A 19,679-nucleotide genomic window follows, 5' to 3' on the forward strand; every position below is an offset into this window, starting at 1 on the left:
GAGAAGTTAAAAATTCATTGCTAGAGGGGTATGATAGTAGTCGGTGGAATATGATGGTGTTTCCCCTTCGCTCAGAGTCAAAACATGTCAATTTTTTTTTCTGCACCACCAGCAGTGGGTAAAATGAGAAAAATGAACGGCTATAAATATATCTTACCACCATAAAACTGGGTTATTATGTTTATGAAAATTTTCTTATGTCCGTTTAAAAATGCAGTTATTTATGTTCATGCACATTAGTGAAAAAAGTGATTTGTGTCTGTCACAGCCAGTTGTTTTTTTTTAAATGTCAGTGTGGTTTTTTTATTTTAGTTTTATTAATTTTAATACAAGTTCAAGTAAATTAAAATGATACAACATAATATAATAGAGATATTTTAGTCATTTTGTCGCATGTTTTTGTCGTTTTTAGTAGTTTTCAGGGTTTTAAGAAGATATTAGTATTTTTATTTAGTTATTTTAGGACATCAAGTTAAACTAAAGTAAAATGAGAAATGTTACCTTTGCAAATAGCTGAAATAAAAACAGTTTATTATTTTTATATTTATTTCAGTTAACATTTATTTTAACAAAAATGCATTTTTATGATTTTAGTTTTAGTCCCTCATTATGTGACTTTGTTCTGGAGACAAAAAAGACTAGTAGATGCTTCTAATATTGTATGAATTTTCCACTTCGATGAAAGTCTTCAGATGTGTAAGGATTCCCAACAGATGTTTCTTTAATGGATGCTTTGTACTGATTTAATTTATAGCTTTAAAATAAGTTACAAATTAGCAAGTTGACATGTTTGTCTCTCTGTATTTATCTCTGCCGTCCTGTTTTCACTCCATTCCTTCAGCTTCTGTGTGTGTGTGTGTTTGTGAGTGTGAATGTCAGGATGTTTTTATGCTGCTCTGGCCAGAGAATTTGACATGTCATCTGTCTCTCTGTCTATCTATCTGTCTCTCACTCTCACCCAAACTGAATGTTTAAAAAAAACTCACTCCAGTTCTAGACGGTGAATCCAGTCAAGTGTTTCTGACATGTCACAGTTTGACTGTCACATCAAAACCAATGTCCTGACATATTCTGGACTTATTATTCATCTCACAGCGCTGTCACTCCTCACTGCTGGAGTTTAACGGAGTGTCACTGCGTAGAGTCACTTTTGAGAGTTTTTGAGGGATAATTCACCTGAAAATGAAAATCCTGCCATCATTTACTCACCCTCATGTCTTGCCAAACCTTTATTTCAAGGTTTTTTCAGTATTTAAGACTTTATTTAAATCAGTTTTATTTATTTCAAAATTCCATGAATTTTTTTATTAATTTATTTTTTGGTTTATATTTTTTTGGATTCTATTTTAACATTTAAATTACATTCAAAAAGCATGGCTTTTAAAAAAAAAGATTTATGATTTTTCCATTTTTAGTCACAATTTTTTTTGTACACACTGGAAATCAAATGCACCAGTATTTTAATATAAAAAACACACCAGTCTATGGTATGGGTAGTTCTGATTCAAGAAATCAGTGTTTCATATTAACTATTAACTTCGTTATAAATCAAAAACACTTCACACTTCCCATTAGGGATGTGTCTAAATCTAATCATACCGTGTTCAGAAAGGAAATGTACTGCAAAACCCCTAAATACGAGATGGGAGGAAAAAATATATTTTGGTGCTTTCTCTCACAATTATATAGTTGGGCAGTTATACTGTATATAAATTGTGGGCATCAGGGAGCTGTTATTATTATTCAGGGCATTGGAACCGCTTTTGAGTGCACGCTTGCGTTTTACTTTCACTTTCGAGATTCGTGATCACACAGATTGGCAGTAGGCCTACCTACCACATAGTTTACAAGATTAGATGTTTGTCAGTGGTGCTCAGGATCTGCAAATTAATCGCCATCGTCCTATCAGTCATCTCTCCCTACTCTGTTTATGTGGTAAATTAAATATATGTTATGTACTCTAATGTTACAGGCTACCGCTTGCAAGTGGCTAACCATGTCCCTGTAGTGGCTCCGTAGAGCGTGTTGTTCATTTTTTTACACATCCCTACTTCCCATAATAACAAAAGATCAATAATTAATATAATATTAACACTTGACCTCGCTGCAAATGGGACATTTCCCATTTGTTTTTCCTCCTCCATTGCTGTGGCTGTTTAGTTCCAGGAACATCTTACATGTCATTATATTAACTAGAATATAGATTTTTGAAATTTGGTAATTGCTGCAAATCACTAGAAGACTGAACCACGATTCATATGTGAATCGTTTTTCTCCATGTCTAATTAATTAAAATAATGAATCTTACACAATTTAACAGCAAATTCTAAAATGTTTTACAGATCTTAATTTTTTAGGACCCTATGAAATATGTTTTATTTTTTCCCAAATTTAGTTTTATTTTTCCCAAGTTAAAATTCTGTTGTTGTTGTTTTTCCCCAAGATCTCTGTCTTTGGTTTTAATATTTATAAATTCAATTTAAATGGTTTAATTAAATTATTAATAATCAAATTTAATAATCAAAAACATGTATAATCAACTGAACTGTAAAACTTGAAAGACTTATTTCATTTTACACCTAGTATTTATTTGTTTGTTTGTTTTGTTTGTTTATTTTACGATAATAGGGCTGTATGAAATTGAAATGAAGTTCATTTTTTTAATCTGTATTTATTATGTTATACAGATTTGTTAATTACAAATTAATGCATAAAACATAAACAGTTTAATTCATCTTTTAAAATGAAGTAAATAAGATGTCAAAAACAAGTTGCTGTACAAGAGGTTTACAGTTTAAATTCAAACGATAAGGAAAAATTCTCATTATTCCTTAATTATTATAATTAATATTCTAAAATATAATAATTATTGCCATTATATTATTATTATTATTATTATTATTATTATAAAATTGTATTATTATTCTTACTTAAAAGTACTGGATTTCTGTAAATAATGCATTTCTGTCTCAATTTCTACAAGTTAAACCAAACTTTTATTTTGACAGGTTGTATTAAAGCTTCTGTGTGTAAATGATACAATGATAGTTTTTCTCAAATCAAATAATAGGCCATAGTAGAATGAGTAGAATGTATATGCAGCTCTTTTCTATACAGTAAATGCGGTCAGTGATGACTTTTCATTTACATTTATATTTATGCATTTAGCAGGCACTTTTGTCCAAAGCAACTTGCAATAAAAAAAACATCAGCATTGTGTCACAGAGTTAATGTTTCAAGCTCTAAAAAGAATGAAAAGCTACATAAAAATATAATAAAGAGCAAATCTTGCTTTCTTCTGTAGATTTAATTTGCTCTGTTTGTTTAATGGAAGAAAGAAATGATATTAGGAAGAGTAAATGATGATGACAGAATTCAGGCAAACTATTTCTTTAACTCATTAAAAGTTTTAACAAAACAGTTTTAGGGAATTAAAACATTTGTTCTCTGCCTAATTTTGTAGTATTTATGTACTCTTCTCCAGTGCTTCATTTATTCCATGCAAAAGTTTAATGAACAGTGATGATAATGTTCAAATTCATTGCTTTTCTCCATCTTTTTCTCTTCAAGGTCAGTTAGTCACCCACAATATGGCACAATTACGAGCTCAGATTTACTCGGGCAGACCTTTGTTAGATGGGCTTTTTTTCTCTGTGCTGAATTCGGTCTGATTAATTGACTTCCCATGGAGCTCTTGGCTGAAACGGCCCAATTTGTTAAAGGCGAGTCTTTGTGCTGGTAACCCAGGGGCCGGTGCACTTCATGAAAGAGCCCTGAAACATTTGCGTGTAGCTGATTGTGTCGTCACTGATCTGAGAACAGCTCCACCTGTGTCTCTCGTCACACGCAGGGGTCGCCACCTGCGCTTCATTCGTTATGTGTTTGTTAACGTTATTTCCCCGGAGTAACGAACTCGGTGGCCTTTAGCTGAAACGGCTGATGGAACGCTGGCTTAAAAGCACCATCGCCATGGAAACCGCCTCCAGACTCATCGCCGGGTCAGCGTGTGTTTGAAAGCGGCGCGCAGCCTTCAATTATCTCTGTTTGTATCTGTGTTGATTAGAGAGGAAGAGAGAGAGAGGGATGATGGGAACTCCAGCAGACAGTCTTTTCTCCGCCAGGATCTTCCCACACCTGCGGTGTGTGTTTGTCAATGCACTAACAAATGCACAAGTCCAGCGGGCCTCAGGAGAAGTGAATATATCACCCAAAAATGGGAACATATTTTGAATCAACAACTGTTTTATGCTTTAGAATCATTACATTTAATATAAATGAAGTTGAAGTGACTACAGAGAGCTGTGATGTTTAGTTATGTTTGCAACGACTGTTAAATAATTGTGACTTTTTATCTTACAATTCAGACTTTTTTCTAAGAATTGGAAGGTTGTATCTTGCAATTGCGAGTTACAGTATTAACTGCAAGATGTAAACTTAGAATTATAAGAAAAAAGTCAGAATTGCGAGTCTTGCAGTTTTGTTTTGTAAATGCACAATTTCTGACTTATTTCTCTGAATTGTGAGTGTATCTCATAATTATAAGTCATTAGTTGCTTAAACTCAGAATTCGGAGAAAAAAAAGCCACAATTGCGAGATGTAAACTTGCATTTGTGAATTATGAACTCAATTTCTGGCTTTTTTCCTTACAGTTGCAAGGTTACAGTATAATTCGCAATTGTGAGTTATTAACTGCATATTAACTCAGAATTCTACAAAAAAAAAATAAAAAATTGGAGATGCAAATACATAATATTTTTGTTTTTTTCCTCATAATTGCAAGTTATTAATCGCAAAATGTAAACGGAATTCTGATTTTAAAAAAGTCCTAAATGTAAACTCGCAATTCCTGTCTCAGTTCTTTCTGAGTTAATAATTGGGATGTTAACTCAAAATTCTAAAAAAAAAAAAAAAAAAAAAAAATGGTGAATAACTGTGAACTCGCAATTTCAGACTTTCATAATTGTAAGTTTATTCCTCGCAATTGGAAGTTTTTTATTGGGAGTTGTAAATTTGAAGTTAGCAATTGCAGAATTTCAATTTTCTGGATTTTTACGGAATTGCAAGGTTAAAGGAGAAGTCCGCTTAAAGAACAACAATTTACAAATAATTTACTCACCTCCTTGTCATCCAAGATGTTCATGTCTTTCTGTCTTCAGTCTTGAAGAAATTGTTTTTTGAGGAAAGCATTTCAGCATTTTTCTCCATATAATGGACTTCATTGGTGCCCCAATTTTGAACTTCCAAAATGTAGTTTAAATGCAGCTTCAAAGCCTCTAAACGATCCCAGCCGAGGAAGAAGGGTCTTATCTTGAAAACAATCTGTAATTTTTTTCGAAAAATAAATTTGTATACTTTTTAAGCACAAAAGCTCGTGTAGCACAGGTTCTGGGATGCGCGTTCACAATGCTACGAATTAGTGATGGGTCATTCTTGAATGATTCTTTCATTTTGAACGGATCTTTAATGTGATTCGGGAAGAACGAGTCGTCTCGGGGAGTGATTCGTTCAGTCGCGCATGCGCAACATCCTATTGGGTTCTGTACTGAAATTAGTTCACCTGTTTCAAGTCTTCAGGTTTTTCGAGTCATTCGTTCATCTTATGGGGCTGTCACGTGATGAAAGAATGACTCAAACCCGAAAACTTGTCAGATAAGAGGTGAGGTGAGATAATCATAGACTAAAGACCCAGGTAAACAATGAATGAATCTTTTCTGTTTCTTATAGCATTATAGTTTTGTCTTGTTTGTAGTGTGATCAACGTTTGTGTAAGCAGTAGATGTGTTAGGTAAGTAACGTAACATTTTAATTATATTTTGCTAAAATGAACGAAATGTCTCAAAAAGATTTGTTCATTTTGCTGAACGAGACTCAAAAGTCTGAGTCGGTAAAATGATCCGAACTTCCCATCACTATTACGAATCACGTGTAATGCAATTACTTATTATGTTTTTATTCCTTGTTGGAAATAAATGCAAAATGCCAGCCTAATGCGAGTGCAAAATACGTAGAAATGTATACCAAAACTTGAAAAACTTAATAAATTAATTCAAATATAATACAAATTATAAAAATAATATCATAATCTGTTATTAAAATTGTGATAGAAAAATTACAATGATCATTCATTTCAACAATCCTATTTTAAACCATTAAAGTTTTTATTCTTGATAATTTAAAGATTAAGACATTGTTTAATTTCAAGTGAATAATTTAAGTTAAGAAAAGAGAATTAAGTGACACATGGTGTGTATCATAGTTAAAGGCTAGTTTAGACATTAACAAAGCATTCTCATAGTTAATCGCTTTCACAGGTCATCAAGAGATGTTTACTGGAAAACATTAATGAGAGCGTGTGATCATGAGAATAAACTCCTGCGGGTTTTGATTGTGTGTGTGTGTGAGAGAGAACGAATGAGATATGAATAAGGAATGATATATGAGATCTGTGTAAAATTAATGACATGCAGCTAATGAGTGTTTTCCTTCTCATTTACGTGTCGTATAACTTCAAAATCTGTCTATTTGAATAATACACATTATAAATCATAAATCGTTAAATTGTTTTTTAAGGGAGTTGAGAATTATATTAGCATTATATTTACATTAAGATATTAAGATATAATTTGCACACAGATATTGTAGGTATGATGGTATTAAAAAAAATAAGCAATGATATATTAAGCCTCTTTTATAACCATTAAAAATGTTTTAAACACATTTCCCTGATGCTTTTATTTTATTTTATTTTATTTTATTTTATTTTATTTTATTTTATTTTATTACCTATAAAGGTTCTTTATTGTGGAAAAAGGTTCTTTAGATTTTTTTAAATGTTTTTCAGAATGGTTCTTTTAAGAACTGTTCACTGAAAGATTCTTTGAGGAAACAAAAATGGTTCTTCTGTGGCAAAAAACGCCCCTTTTCTTCACAGCAAAAACACCCCTTTGGAGCTTTTAGTTTTAAGAGTGTAATAAAGTATTGTAGAATGAATTGTCATAGAAATAATGTCAAAATGCAAAACTTTTCATGATACTAAAACAGGCTGCATGCTTTAATAACCTCAAACATTAATCTCAAAATGTAATTTCCTCATTTTTTGAGTTTTAGGATGAAATATCTAGTCATTTTGTTGGGAATTCACTCAGGGAATGCTGACGGATGAGGATTTGTGCTTATGTTCCCTCTTCCTTCGAACAGAAATCCCATCTGTGTGTGGGGAACCCCTGTCGACTCCATTATGCTGCTAATGGAGGTTTGTGTTTTAATGGAGATGAGCTTTGCTCCAAGACCCTTCGCATCTGAGATGCAACTACTGTATTAACGCAGAGCGGCGCGACCCATCCTTTATCGGGACAAAAGGATGGTCCTGCCGTCCAGCACAGATGCTTCTGTAATGAGCAGGCATCAATCATATCCCAACAGCCCCGGCGGGAGACGCGAGCGCTCGAATAAGAGTCACACATAAATGCGCCGGCCAATCACAGCGGATTTAGACAGGATCGCTTTCGCACATGTGATTGACAGCTCTGTTAAACATTACTTAAAGTGTATTTAAGATAATGGCAAACCTGTATGACAGCAGAATGGCTCTCATGAATATTGTAATTTTACAAGAGGTTTGGCCTCTTATTGGGGTCTTTTTTTGGTGAAAAGAAATAGTTTGAATGCACATTCAGCTCCTTTCCGTACAAAAAGACGCAAGATTTTTGGTGAATAACTTTTTTTTTATGGTATTTTTTTGCAGTAAAAATACAATAAATACAGTCATATACATTAAAAACAGTAGTATTGTGCAACATTTCTATCATTTAAAATAACTGTTTTCAGTTTGTATATATTTTAAAATGTCATTTATTTATGTGATGCAGTTTATTCCTTTTTAGTTTTTGAAGCTGTAAAATAGTAAAAGATAATAGGACTGCACAATTAACTAAAACAATTAATAAAATGAAATTGTGATTTTGCTTACTGTGATTGTCAAATCATAAAGGCTACAGTTTCATTTTAAAAATGAAACTAATAATTATTATATTATATTTTATTTATTTGTTTGTTTCAAACAAATACCAGAACTACCTTGAACTGAGGAAAAATACGAAGAAATTATTATAATTAATAAATAAATTATTTAAAAAAATAAGTTAATAATAATAAATTATTATTTTTATTATTTTTTATGTATTATTATTATTTATGCAGCTCTGCACAATTAATCAAAATAAAACCACATGGCTTTTTGCAATTATCAAAATACAAAGGCTGAGATTTAAAAAAAAAAAAAAAAAAAAAAAAAACAGAAACAAATACCAGAACCTCAGACTAGACTGGTGAAATAAAAATGCAAATTAAAAAATAAAATAATTAAATATAAATGGTAAAATACAATAACTATAATAAAAATTAACCATGTTGCTATATAATCACAACCTTTTGGCCAAATTTAAAATTTTAAATTGCACTAAATTGCAGTTTAAAAAAAAAAGCACCTCAAACTAGGAAATAAACAAACATGCAAATAAAAAAAACATTAAATATAAGTTGTAAAATATAATAATTATAATAGGAATTAGCCATATTGCTATATAATTATATAATCACAACCTTTTGGAAAAAAATATTGTGCAGCTCTACAAACCTTGTTTTTTTTTTGTTTTTTTTTTTAAAAGTAACTGGCAATCCTGTTACTGTACCTAAAAGTAACAATTCAGATGTTAGAGTAACAATTAAGTCCCCAATCTGGTGTAGTAAAGCCAATCATTGTTTCAGAGCAGTTAAAATAATGATCCCAAATGCTGGACGCTGAACTACCTGTCCCTCTGGCATCTGGACGTCCTGGCAGCAGACGAGTCTCGTTAGATGCAGAGTCTATCACGTTTGGCAGTTTGGATTTTTTAGCATAGAGTTTGGCAGGAGATTTGAGCAGGACCTGAGTTGTCGTCTGCTTTCAGGTCGGTCGTTAGAGGAGACAGAGAGAGCGGCAGATGCTGCTACTGAGTTCCTGTCAAAGACAGTTTCTCTCTCAGATGTGGTTTATGAGCAAAATTTATTCCAGGATGGAGAATTGAGCTGCATGTTATTGCTTCTGCGTTCAGTGTGTCCTGCAGCATTGCAGTCTTATGTATGTTAATATGTATGAATTCACATAGCTGTGAGTGTACTGTTGCTAAATAACTTGCGCAGCCCTTTTCTTAGGTTGTTTGTGTTGTCTGTCTTTTTGGCTCTAAACATGATCATGCATTCGACTCTAGAGTTATTGCATCCCAGTTGCACTTACCAGACGTCTGGATTGGCATCTGTACAGACAGAATTAGCAGTAGAATGAGCAGCTGGTTTGTGTTTCATCTGATGCAATAATAACACCCAACAAAAGCAGTGTGTTTTGATTTAACAAAAACAGATTACTTGTGTTGTAAAGCTGTGTATAATGCAAAGAATAAAACACAGAGTGAAGTCGATTGTAACTGGAGCAATGTAGTTTCTGCCTAGTGTCAGTTTAAAAATCAACCAACAACCTTCAATATATAATGCATATTCTGTTTGTATGTATTTGCACAATTTAAATTCCGTTGTTTTTGTACATATTGTATTATTTACTGTGACTAAAATGTATTTTACTCTACCTTTCAGTTTAAATTTCATTTATTTTTTATTCTATTTATAAAAAAAGGAGTCTCTTCTGCTCACCGAAGCTGCATTTATTTGATTTTAAAAAATATATTTAAAAAATTATTAAAATTTTAGAAAAAATCAGGAATATTGTGAGAGATTATTACAATTTAAAATTAGTCTTTTCTATGTGAATCTATCTTAAAATGTAATTTATTTTTGTAATCAAAGCTGAATTTTCAGCATCATTACTTCAGTCTTCAGTATCACATGATCCTTCAGAAATCATTCTAATATGCTGTTTTGCTGCTTGCTTCATATTATTGTGGAAACTGTGATACATTTAGTTTTTCAGGCTTTTCTGATGAATAAAAAGTTCAAAAGAACAGCATTTATTTGAAGTAGAAATCTTTTGTAACATTATAGATGTATGTTCTGTCGCTTCTGATCAATTGAATGTGTCCTTGCTGAATAGAAGTATTTATTTCTTTAACAAAACGCATAGCATTGCAAAAAATCATGCATGCTGTAAGTACTGTTCAAGTCCAAGTCCTCTGTATTTACATCTCACATTGAGGCTAAACATCTCAGATTGGCCTTTTATATTCAGTGAAAACACCCTCCACCCTGAAATGACACTGGTTCCAGCTGGCATGACATGAACAAAACACACACGCTCTGCTGAAATCAAAGCTGTCACCCTTTAGATTCGCCAGCGGCCGGATAGTCAGTCCTACAAGATGAGAAATAGAGTAGATGAGAACCAAGAGGGAGGAGTGCTGATGGACCTATTTTGATATTTTGGTCACATTTAGTGGGTTTTTCAGTGGAGAAGCTGAAAGTGTTAACTGGAGACTAGCACCATAGCTGACATATGCTGGTTTACCACAATTAAAGTGCTTTCCATTTAGTTTAGGACCTAAAAAAAAAAAACCTTGAGTGGTTTATGATGTTACTTTCTGCTCTTTGCATCACAGGGTTTGCCTTCTGTATCTGTTCCTCTGTTTATTTGTTTGTTTCTCAGCTGTGACGGATGAGTTAAGCTGGATGAATCAAATCGCTCTGATAAATGACTCTATTCAGGGTCCACTGCTCAGATGTGTGTGCCAGTGTGTCTGTCTGTCCTCCAAATGCTTTAGAAATCTTCATGCTAGCACTGATACTGAATCTCTACTGTGTGTGTTTGGTCTCCCCAGAATGGCAGGGATTATGGTTTCCTGGTGCGGCAGAACTCGGAGCTGCTGCGGGCGCTGGAGGAGATGGAGAAATCATGCAACGCTCTCAGAGAAGAGAACAGGATACTGGTGAGACTCCATCGTCACTGAACTGATCGGCCACGTGTGAATTTCATTTGCATTTGTATTTTAAGTAATTTGTTTGTTCAGTAAATTCAGTGAGAATTTGTAATTGGGGATGCACGATATTATCGGACCGATTTCGGAATCGGCTGATGATGGCTTTAAATGTGAATATCGGCATTGGCCCGATATGATAAAATTATGCCGATATGTCTTGCCGATTGGAGGAATAACTAACATCACTTGCTCAGGGTGTGTTAGCGATTAATCACCTTAGCAGTGTGGCTCATTCTTGAAGCAGTTTTGCCTGAATGATGATTGGATTCACATGCAGTTTTAGATCACTGCATTTAATCTGAGAATGCACTTACAGAATGATGCCTTGTAGCAGGTCCAGTGGTGGCAGCAGCAGCCTCCTCTGGGTCCTAATGCCCACTGGGTAAGGAGTTTTAATTCCGTAGGGGGCGCTGTTGGCCTACTTCTAATAAAATGAAAGTACAACACACAAATAACATTTAGACTGTTTCTGATCACATAAAGCAGTAATTGATGTCGAGTCACAAGTATGTTTTGATTTACAGATCAGAAGCTATAGCTTACATGAAAAAATAAAAAAATCACAAACATGAATAATTTTATATACTGGTTTATTCATTAATGTGTAATATGCTACGTTTTTCAAATCATGAGCTCTAAAAGATTTTAGATCATCTACAAATGTGAAATCTTAAAATAAAATGTAAAGGTTACCACTGCATTTTTCTGAATGAAATGTCATTATTGTTTATTTAATGTACTTTTTAATCAAAAATGTTGAAATAAAATATTAATTTTAATTAAAAATGAAATTAAATAAAATATTAAAAACATCTCTCATTTTATTTTCTTTAGTTCCACTTAAAGCACTACAACTAAAAATAATAAATACACATTAATTTAAAAAATATATATAAAAATAATGAAAATGACAAACTCACAACAAAAGTAATAAACTTTAAAATTAAAGTGAAAACTAAATATAAAAATTAAATTTAATTCAAAATGATAACAAAAACTGTAATAGTATATCAGTGATACTAAAATTACAGAGCCTTGTATTGTTTTTCTTTAAATATATATATATATATATATATATATATATATATATATATATATATATTTTTTTTTTTTTTTTTTTTTTTTCTTAAATATGCTGTTTTACAATAATTTATGCTCAGATCAATATTGCGTGTGCTAGTACTTATTTATTTGATAAATAGCATTGCAGCACTTAATACTCTTAATGTTTAGGTTTATTTTGTGAAAAAGATTGGCCAGCTGTACACTTATGCCTTACATAGCACATTGAAATGTTTGATCTCAAAAGATCAAGATAAACTCTCATAGAATAAGCCCTTTAAATTTTCACCCTTTAAGTTTGCAGCAAACTGTCCTGGTGTAACATTATTTATTTTAAATTATACACTTTTTAAATTTTTTTTTTAAATGCAAACTCTCCATTTTTGGGTCTGAATCCCTTTGATCTTATTTTCATGTTTCCTCAGAGGAAGAGCAGTTCTCCAGAGACGGAGGAGAAGGTCAAGAGGTTAAGGAAGAAAAACACCGAACTCGCTGTCATCGCCAAACGTCTGGAAGAGAGAGCACGAAAACTACAAGAAGCCAACCTGAAAGTGGTGTGTGTTTATTTATACAGCTTCCTATGAATTGTAGTGTGAAGCTGACACACCACAACATGATTTTTAGCACATTAAGTCAAAACACTTCAGGCAAAACTCTTGTTTTTTTCATGCACTGGTCAATTTTGAGGCTGTTTTGCTTCCATAACACGTCTTCTTTGAGGCTAGTGGAAAGAAAACATCCAAAATACACATTTAAGTGTTTATTTTGTTACACTTTGCATCTGTAGATTTTAATTCCAATGCATATCTTTAATGTGTTTGTTTCTCCACTTATCTACTTTGGTGGATACTGGATATTTTATAGTCTTTTAAACTCAACAATATAATATAGAGCAGTTAAGCTGACCTGACCAACCTGTCCGGTGTTTACTATTCAAACACACCCATGGCTCATTCAGTCTCAAATATAAAGACAAACCACAGATTGTGCTTTTATTGACTTTTCTTGCTGTTGACTTTGTTTTGAATGACTTTAACTAGTTAAATACATTTCATATCTATTCTTAAACCTTCTTATGTTTTACAATGACATCAAGCTTTTGATGTAGAGCGACAATACTGGCTACGTAAGACAAGACGAAACTGCACACAATACTGTAGTAGAGGAGCGAATAATGACATGTGTGTGTGTTTGTATATGAGAGAGTTTGGACAAAAAGATGCCGAATCCTCGCCCTTCACCCCTCCGGAGGTCTGTTTCACTGTAACTCTAGTCCACCTGTATGGCCACCTGTCAGCTCCCAGGTGCTCATGGGTAATGAGTGACGCTCACAGCATAACACCTGTTATGCATTTGTATCAGTCCTGTCTCTTTCTCACACACACTGCACATAAAGGCATGACCTTTGTTTCTATTTCAGCTGATTCTGTCTTTTGGTTTGTGTTGTTTTAAATAATTCAGATGTTATAATACTTTAGATATGTTTTACAGTGTTTTCAGAAGAATGTTGTATTGATTTTTCCCAAACTTTTTACAGTGCAACTCAGCTTGACTTTAATATATTATATTAAAGTTCCTCTTATTTTTTACTTTTATTTATTTGCAGTTTAAAATATAATAATAATAATAATAATAATTATTATTATTATTATTATTATTATTATTATTAATTTAGCTTCAGATAGTGTGTCTGTGTTTATAATCTTCATATTAAAAAAAGTAATAAAATAAAAATATAAAATGTCATATAAAATAAATGTGTGGAAATTGGCTTAAGGTCCGTTCGCATCAAGAATTATAAATAAAGATAAAGATAACTATAGCTACAAGTATTACTAAACTGCTAACTATTTTAGCATTTCCACCAATTTTAGATGTCAAAATGTTTGTATAGTTTTTAAAGATGTGTTTCTAGTTAATTTTTCCCTTTTTTTTTTTTTAGTCAGCACTATATTAAAGCTCCTCCTCTTTTTATTTTGTGAACTTTGTAGAAACCAGAGCTAACCATTAAATTAATAATAATAATAGTAAAAATTTTCATAATAATAATTTTAGCTGTCAGTGTAATTATTATAATTTACTGTATTTATTTTAATATTATAATTCTTTTCTATAATTTATTTTTTACTTTCAGTACTTTTAAATAATATATTTAAAAGAATAATAATAAATTTAGCTTTATTACTTTTAGCTGTCAATTTACAGTTTTATTAATTTTATATAAAAATAACAATGGTGTAGAAAATGTCCTATTGATTCAAGGCCCATCCACAGTGAAAAACGATAAATACATAAAACTATAGCAATAACTATATTATCATCTACACAAATGAAATGCAAGTCCAAGAATAGCATCTGGGGCCAGCTGCATAAACTTAGTCACAATGTTAAGACTGTGTCTTTAAAAATAGTTTGACTAACTAGCAGTTAACCAAGTGGTAATCAGTCTTACTTGACAGATTCAAATTATACCAATATTCAGTTTTATGGAACTGAATTCAAAAAGTTATGACCAGCCGCAAAGAAAAAAATTGGATGACTACAGGTCTTTGCACACTGAGTCCGAAATTTTTGCACGTTAAAAAATAAACGTGACCTCACGTTGTTGTCAGTCATGTTTACACACTGCCCCCGAAGCTTTTGTCTGTCATAAAAGAATTCAGATCAGGTTTGATTTTCTGAGTTTTCAGATCTGTAGCAAGCACTTTGAAGGATGAAGAAAGGATGCAGAATCTGAAAAAAAAAAAAAAAAACACATATGAAAATTTCGGACTCTGTGCAATGACCTTAACTTTTAAGACTAGTCTATATAGTTTATGTAACTGGCTGCTGGTTGGCTGATTTATCTAAAGGACACGCCTCTGTGTCATTTCTGATTGGTGGAATGCTGTGATTGACAGCTGAAGTAATTCATAACACTCATTGTAGGTGTTGTAGGTGATTTCCATATAAACACTCTCTTGTGCGTCTCTCTTCTGATGTTCCCAGGTAAATACCCCAATGCCAGTGAAAGCGGGCGCTGTGGAGCAGTACAAGCGTGCGTTTGCCCGTCAGAGAGCCAGAGACCTGGCGCAGCACGCAGACACGCTGCTGTGTAAAGACAAACAGATCGCAGCACTGCAGCAGGAGTGCAGACAGCTGGAGACTCGGCTGGGACACGGGAAGGTACACAAACACACGAGCGGATGTCCCTTACAGAAACCATTCGGCATCTTTAATAAGTGGTGTTTGCCAAGTCAGTCATCACTAGTACTGTTGCTTTAAGTATGACTGTTTTGCATGCTTTCATCTACCGGAGTAATAAACATAATTTCAGTGCAGTTGCTTTTATATTTAAGCTCTCAGTTCCCTTGTGCATTTTCATTATTATGACTTGTGTCGCCACCTGCTGGAAATGTCATGAACTGCACATGGTCAGCATTTCCTGAACACACACTTTTAGTACATGAACATAAATTTGAAGTCTGAACCTGGCACAGAAATTCATTTGTCACACCGCAGGACTATTCAAGTGAACTGAGCTGTGAATGTGTGAATGTCATTGAGAAGATTGATCTTCACGTCTCTCTTTTAGGGTCCTGTGGGAGTCAGTGAGTTTGAGCGTCTCCTGAAGGAGTCTCAGAAGGAGGTGTTGCGTCTACAGAGGCAGCTGTCTGTCACCTCCACCAGAGAGCAGAGCAGTGCGACGGCAGAAAACCCTTCAGAGAGACAGGATACAGACGGCAGGGTGAGAGCAAAAACGCCCATGTTTCCCATCACTGAGCAAAAATATTCACTGTCACAGTAATATTGAGATATTACTACAGTTTTATGAATATTTTGAACTAGTTTTTTTTGTATTTTCCATTTTTATTTTCCATTTATCTAAAGTTTTTGTATTTTTATTGTGTATTTTCCATTTTTATTTTAATCTAAAGTTTTAGTATTTTTGTTGTTTTTCTTTTCTTTTCTTTTTTTTTTAAAATGCCTATTTAGTTTAATTCAGTACAAGTACAAGTAATTTCAGTACAAGTTAAACTGCTTGGAAATAAGAAATACATTTTTTTTAAATATTAAAATAAAAACTTGTAGCTGTTTTTATTTATTTAAATTAACTTTTTTTATTTCAGTTAATGTTTATTTTATTTTAAGTAAAACATATTTTTCAATGCTTTTAGTTAACTATAATAACCCTAGTCAGTGGTCAAAATTGTAATTTTCCTATTCAGTCCACAATGTACATATTATTCTTTTACATGTGCAATTCTTAGTTTGATTTGTTTAATTTTGTATAGTTTATTTGTAGAAAAAAAGTTATCTTTTTTATGGTTATAGTTTATTGCATTTTATTTTGCATCAAAATACTGTAGATATCATTTTTGTTTTGTTTTTTATCAATCACTTATTTGTTTTTTTATTAAGTACTTAAGATTCTGACTATTGGTAGTAATTTCAAAATATAAAGTAATTTCAGTACTGTGGTTCATGTTTCCAGTCTTTTATCTATTCTTAGCCGATTTTTTTTTCACAACACAGATTTAGTCAGCCCTATTTTATTATATTATTTTATTTTTTTTCAAATCATTCTTTTATAGCTTCAGTTCTTAGTTTAATTTTAATGCCATGTTTGTACAGTAATTTAGATCATTTTAGTGGCCTTTTAGTCGCCTTGTGTAAAATCTGGGTCGTGATTCTTGTGAAGCAAAACCAGTTGAAAAACCACTGGCCTACATCATACTAACCAGTCTATCGTAATCCTCTCAATCCACTGGTAAACTGTCGTAATGCTGTTATTGCTTGGCCGTTTCTCTGCGCTCTGAAGTGTCATTGATATAAACGGATATCTAGAGGATTCTTCCTGAAGCGAGTCATTCCCTCTGTGAAAGCGGCTGGTCAGGAGTCGGATTATTGTGAGTGTGTGTGTGTGTGTGTTATGATGGGTCTGTTCCTGTGGCTTTTTTTCAGGGCTTATTTTGTGTTTACACTCAAATGAATGTTGTTTCTGCTCTTATGTAATGGGCTACACCATAATCTGTAATACTAGCTAATGAGCAACTCTGTATGAACCCAACGTGTGTGTGTGTGAGGGACAGAAAAGGAAAAAGCTTTAGAGAAGATGAACTGAATGAGAAAAGTGCATTAGTAAGTAGTGCATTAATACGTTTTTTTTTATAGTTTATTATATTTCCCTTTTTGACAAATGTAGTTTTTAATTTGCAGTTAACAGCTTTTTTTATTTTGTTTTACCTATTAACACTTTAGAATAAGGTTCCGTTAGTTAACACTGACAAATGCGTTAACTAACATCATCCAAGATGTAGATGAGTGTGTTTCATCATCAGATTTGGAGAAATGTGTCATTCCATCAGTTGCTGACCAATGGATCCTCTGCGGTGAATGGGTGCCGTTAGAATCCAAACAGCTGAAAAAAACATCACAATAACCCACAATGATTCCACAACACTCCAATCCATCAGTTAATATCTTGTGAAGCCAAAAACTGCTTGTTTGTAAGAAATAAAATATTCTAACTTCAAAATTTATGCTAAAATAGGAGTCCATAAATCATAATAATGCTTCCTCCAGTAAAAAAAAAATGTCTGGCCTGAATTAGGAGAGAAATCTGCACAGATTAAGAACTGCAAAGAAAACTCTTCTTAACAAATATGTGGCTGTATTTTGATGTGAGAGACAATAGGTGATAAAAACCAGAAGCCAGAAGTTAAAAACGTCTTAATGATAGATTTGTTTTGTATATTGCTTTTCACTTCTCAAGATGTGCAATTGATGTGCTTGAGTGGTGTGGATTACTTGTAGATTTGACTTGTAGCAATTGATGAAATGCCACATTTCTCCAAATCTGATGAAGAAGCAAACTCATCTACATCTACATTTTCAGCCAGTTTTCACACATACATCAGTCTTTCTCATCAATATGCATTTTGTTTGCATACGTACACTGTGTGCATATGTTTGAAAAAGGCTTCTACTTAAATGCTTTTAAATTAGTTAGTGAAATGTCCAAAATTTGACTGCTAGTCTATGTTTCACCCACATTACTGACCATTTGAAGTTTCAATCTCAGCTGTCCTCACCGTCTCTGTAAAGCCTGGATGAGAATGGCAGTACGGGTAATCTGGTCATTTGCGACACACACACAGAGAAAGAAAGGGGCCATGTCGTGTGCACTCTAATCCCCTTTGACAGCAGAATGGTACGGTCCCATAATCCTCTGCCTGTTGCCCTGGTAGCGTTGAGAGGGTTTTGGATGGTAGCTACGACTTCAGTCCAAAGCGAACCAAAGATTGCCACAACCGTCCCACACGCGGACACTTTGCTTTTCATCAGCACACAGGACAGGGGTAGGTCACATTTACCTGTAGTTACATATTCATACTTTGAGCCATAGCAGAGACGAACGCATCCTGTAGCCTTGCTAATTGCACGAATGGTGTAATGATGTAACATGCATGTGTTATATGAGATTGAAGAGAGTGTGTGCGCGTGCCGTCAGCGCAGGAGCGATTATAACACCTCATCAGCAGACGAGCACTGGCGAATGATTACGGCCCTTCCAGATTCTCTAAACTCACTTGTACTGTGTCTTTGCATGCATTAAATATGTGCATTATTGTGCATGAAAGAATAGTTACAGAAGAGACATTTTTAGGCCTAGGATGATACGTAACAAAATTTGGTGTTTTACAGCAATTCGTCTCAGCGAGATGTGAGAGTTTGAATATGCAAACAGATTGCAATAGACATGCATGAAGACAGTCAATGCATTTAATGCATGTGCTATAAAAGCAAACCAGCGGCAGGCAGGCCAATCCATTAAGGTGCTTTTTAAAGAAGTGATCTAGTTACCCGTTTCAGTAGTCCACAGGGATTACAGCAATGTGCTTATAGCGAACGGAGGCCGGCGTATAGGGTCGAACCGCCTTAACGCGAATAAAATAAGGCTTAAACTGAAGGTTCAGTTTCGGATCGGTTTATTTTACTGCGTTTTAAGTCTTAAAGGTGCAGCCGAATAGGATGGTGAACGTGTTAGCTTTAGCTGCCGACAGGCCTGTGCATTAGGACTAAATATAAGGCAGTTTAACTCAGAAAGTTGTAGTTTAAAGGTTAGTTTTGCCATAAATTAAGAATAAAGACAGATACTCTCATAACTTATTGTCTGTGCAGATCTCATATAATCAGAATGGGAGTTTTGTGCATATTAGCTTTACAGCTAATATCTATATGCTAGTGTTTTGCTAAAAGTTGAAAACTGTTAGCAGATATGCACAAACTTCCAGGAAAATCTTGTTCAGTACAATTTTTTTTTGTCTAATAAAGTGCTCTCTAGATTGAGACCTCACCATAACTTGACCTGTCAGTGACTAACAATAGCACTTAGCATGTTGTGGTTAATGGTGCTAGGTTCAAAATTCGCATAATCACAGGAAACAATACTGCCATTTATGAGCTCAGTAATGTTATGCATGAGTTGCTCTATTTAGTGTCTTTTCGGCATCACGTGAACACAGATGTGCACATTAACACAGATCTGTTTATACTGTAACTCTAATGTTGTTCCAAACCTGTATGACTTCTTTTGTTGAACATAAAAGAAGATATTTTGAAGAATTACAGTTGATTGCCCCCACTGGCTTCCATAGGTTGTAAAAAAATAC

General features: G+C 33.5%; 1 protein-coding gene across 7 annotated transcripts in view; it reads left to right on the forward strand.

Annotated features, from left to right (window-relative positions):
• The window catches only part of LOC127165238 (peripheral-type benzodiazepine receptor-associated protein 1), a 122,571-nt gene that overhangs the window by 52,017 nt on the left and 50,875 nt on the right, over positions 1–19,679 (forward strand). For all 7 annotated transcript variants that reach the window (XM_051109625.1, XM_051109626.1, XM_051109630.1 and 4 more), the window contains 4 exons: positions 10,804–10,911; positions 12,450–12,578; positions 15,013–15,189; positions 15,599–15,751. In XM_051109625.1, coding sequence (XP_050965582.1) covers positions 10,804–10,911; positions 12,450–12,578; positions 15,013–15,189; positions 15,599–15,751 — 567 coding nt within the window. The remainder of the gene's footprint in view (positions 1–10,803; positions 10,912–12,449; positions 12,579–15,012; positions 15,190–15,598; positions 15,752–19,679) is intronic.

Source organism: Labeo rohita, chromosome 5 (assembly GCF_022985175.1).
Source record: "Labeo rohita strain BAU-BD-2019 chromosome 5, IGBB_LRoh.1.0, whole genome shotgun sequence".
Taxonomy (NCBI): Eukaryota; Metazoa; Chordata; class Actinopteri; order Cypriniformes; family Cyprinidae; genus Labeo; species Labeo rohita.